Source organism: Sphaeroforma arctica, assembly GCF_001186125.1.
Source record: "Sphaeroforma arctica JP610 unplaced genomic scaffold supercont1.413, whole genome shotgun sequence".
NCBI lineage: Eukaryota > Ichthyosporea > Ichthyophonida > Sphaeroforma > Sphaeroforma arctica.
In genome coordinates this window covers 5,870-8,300 of record NW_014040145.1, presented here as the reverse complement: position 1 = coordinate 8,300, position 2,431 = coordinate 5,870, and the positions used below count along the sequence as shown (strand labels likewise).

At 39.4% G+C, this 2,431-nt stretch overlaps 1 protein-coding gene across 1 annotated transcript; it reads left to right on the top strand.

Moving 5' to 3' along the window:
• Positions 1 to 422: 422 nt before the first annotated feature.
• Positions 423 to 2,333, top strand: SARC_06016 (hypothetical protein; the record flags this gene model as incomplete). Its single annotated transcript, XM_014300089.1, has 3 exons — positions 423 to 455; positions 670 to 777; positions 2,007 to 2,333. 3 exons carry the CDS (start codon positions 423 to 425, stop codon positions 2,331 to 2,333), a joined length of 468 nt encoding a protein of 155 aa, XP_014155564.1.
• Positions 2,334 to 2,431: the final 98 nt, after the last annotated feature.

The window sequence follows — 2,431 nt, the reverse complement described above, 5'->3', positions numbered from 1 at the left end:
TATATATATATATATATATATATATATATATATAGTAGTATATAGTATATATATATATATATATATATATATATATATATATAGAATATATATATATGAATATATATATATATATATATATAGATATATATATATATATATATATTATATATATCAATATATATATTTTTGAATATATATATATTTATACATAGATAAATGCATATATATATATATATATATATATATATATATATATATATATATATATAGTATATATATATATATATATATATATATATATATATATATATATATATATATATATATATATATATATATATATATATATATACTACACACACACACACACATATATATATATATATATATACACATACATTGAATATGCGTTGATTCTAGCACTCATACATGTATCGAAGATGCAACGCGAGCATTGTTGGTCGGTGAAGTGTGTATGTGTTCCTAATTTTTCTAGGGCATATGGTCTGCTATATTTGCTGTCTACCAGTGGATACCTGCTAATCTGGCAGTGTCATTGTATTTCGATACTGTACTGTGTAGTATGTGGCGAGTTCTTTACCAATCCCATTAAGCCGTCATATCTCACTCAGCTAATGTATACCACACAACCACAACAATCCACACAACTCTATTGCGCACACTCAGGATGAGAAGTCTCTTAGTCTCCTGCGGAAAGCTGCCAAACGTGAGGCGCAAACAAACAACGAGGAATTGCAGAGCAAACTGGGGCAGCCCATACACTACGGGGATCAGGTAGGCTCTCACACTCAGTAGTGTACGTCTGTCTATTTCTAGCCTATGGGCGTGAGTTGACCTGTCAGTGTAGTGCTTCATTCGGAGCCTATCTACTGGTGCTTTGTATGACAGAGATGGGTATCATTGCTGCCACATCCCTGCTTCGCGTGTTGTGATTGGCGTCACCGTATGTGTGACCGTATTGGCATTCCACTGCAGTACGTTTTCCGAGTCTGCCTAGTATAGTGTTGTCTGCATGTGTTGTTGTGGTGTTAGTTGGTGTAGTTCATATGAGTTCATATGGGAAAGCCCTGCTATGGTACGTATGTTGTGTTCGGCGAGTGCATTGAGGTCAGAGGTACTGTGTCTTGGTAGCGACTTCTTTCTCACCGACTGCGTTTGGCGATTATATATTTTTGTTTCTCCGGGGCCGGCGCAATTGACATGTGCGTTGTTGGGCTTATTGCTTCAGTATCTACGTATGCATACAATGCAGAAGCTTTGCTTTGGGTGCGATACAGGGTACTCTAAGTAGAGTTCTGATGTTTCAACGTTCATGTAGCATGCTTCTTTGAATGCTCCTTTTGTGACAATCCTGGGCGTGAAGATGTACCTACACTGCCATCTCGTCAACGCAGCTATACTAGAACCCACGGTGTGATACATGCTGGGTGTACAGTTCTAACAGTACGCACCATTCAGTACATGATGGGTGTACAGTTATAATAGTACGCACCATTCAGTACATGCTGGGTGTACAGTTATAACAGTACACACCATTCAGTACATGCTGGTTGTACAGTTATAATGGTACGCACCATTCAGTACATGCTGGTTGTACAGTTATAATAGTACGCACCATTCAGTACATGCTGGGTGTACAGTTATAATAGTACACACCATTCAGTACATGCCCATTCAGTACATGCTGGTTGTACAGCTATATCAGTACACCATTCAGTACATGCTGGTTGTACAGTTATAGTGGTATAATAGTTCAGTACATGCTGGTTGTACAGTTATAATAATACGCACCATTCAGTACATGCTGGTTGTACAGCTAGAACAGTACACCATTCAGTACATGCTGGTTGTACAGTTATAATGGTATAATAGTTCAGTATATGCTGATTGTACAGTTATAATAGTACGCACCATTCAGTACATGCTGGGTGTACAGGTATAATAGTTCAGTACATGCTGGTTAGGTTAACTCACCCTACCTTGCACCGCTTATTTCCGCACAGGCGTATCTTATGCACGTTCGCAGTGGACGGTATCTGACCCACAACCGCAATCCGTCGGCGTTCAATCGGCTGCAGAAGTCTGTCTCGCTCATGGAGGAGTTTGGTGAAGACTCGATCTTCACCATACACAGCCGGCACAAGTTCCGTAACATCACCGACGTTATCTACTGCAAGGACGAGATCACGCTACTGACGCGGGAGGGGCTGTATGTTGGCGAGTCAAAGGACATGTGGGCCAACCGAGTGGACATGCTCGAAGTTCGGTCCATGCGATCGGCCACACATTGGAAGGTGGGTGTGGATGTGAGGGGTACTACACTAGCGTGAACACACACACACACGCATATATATATATATATATATATATTATACACAACATACACACACACACACACACACACACACACACACACACACACACACAC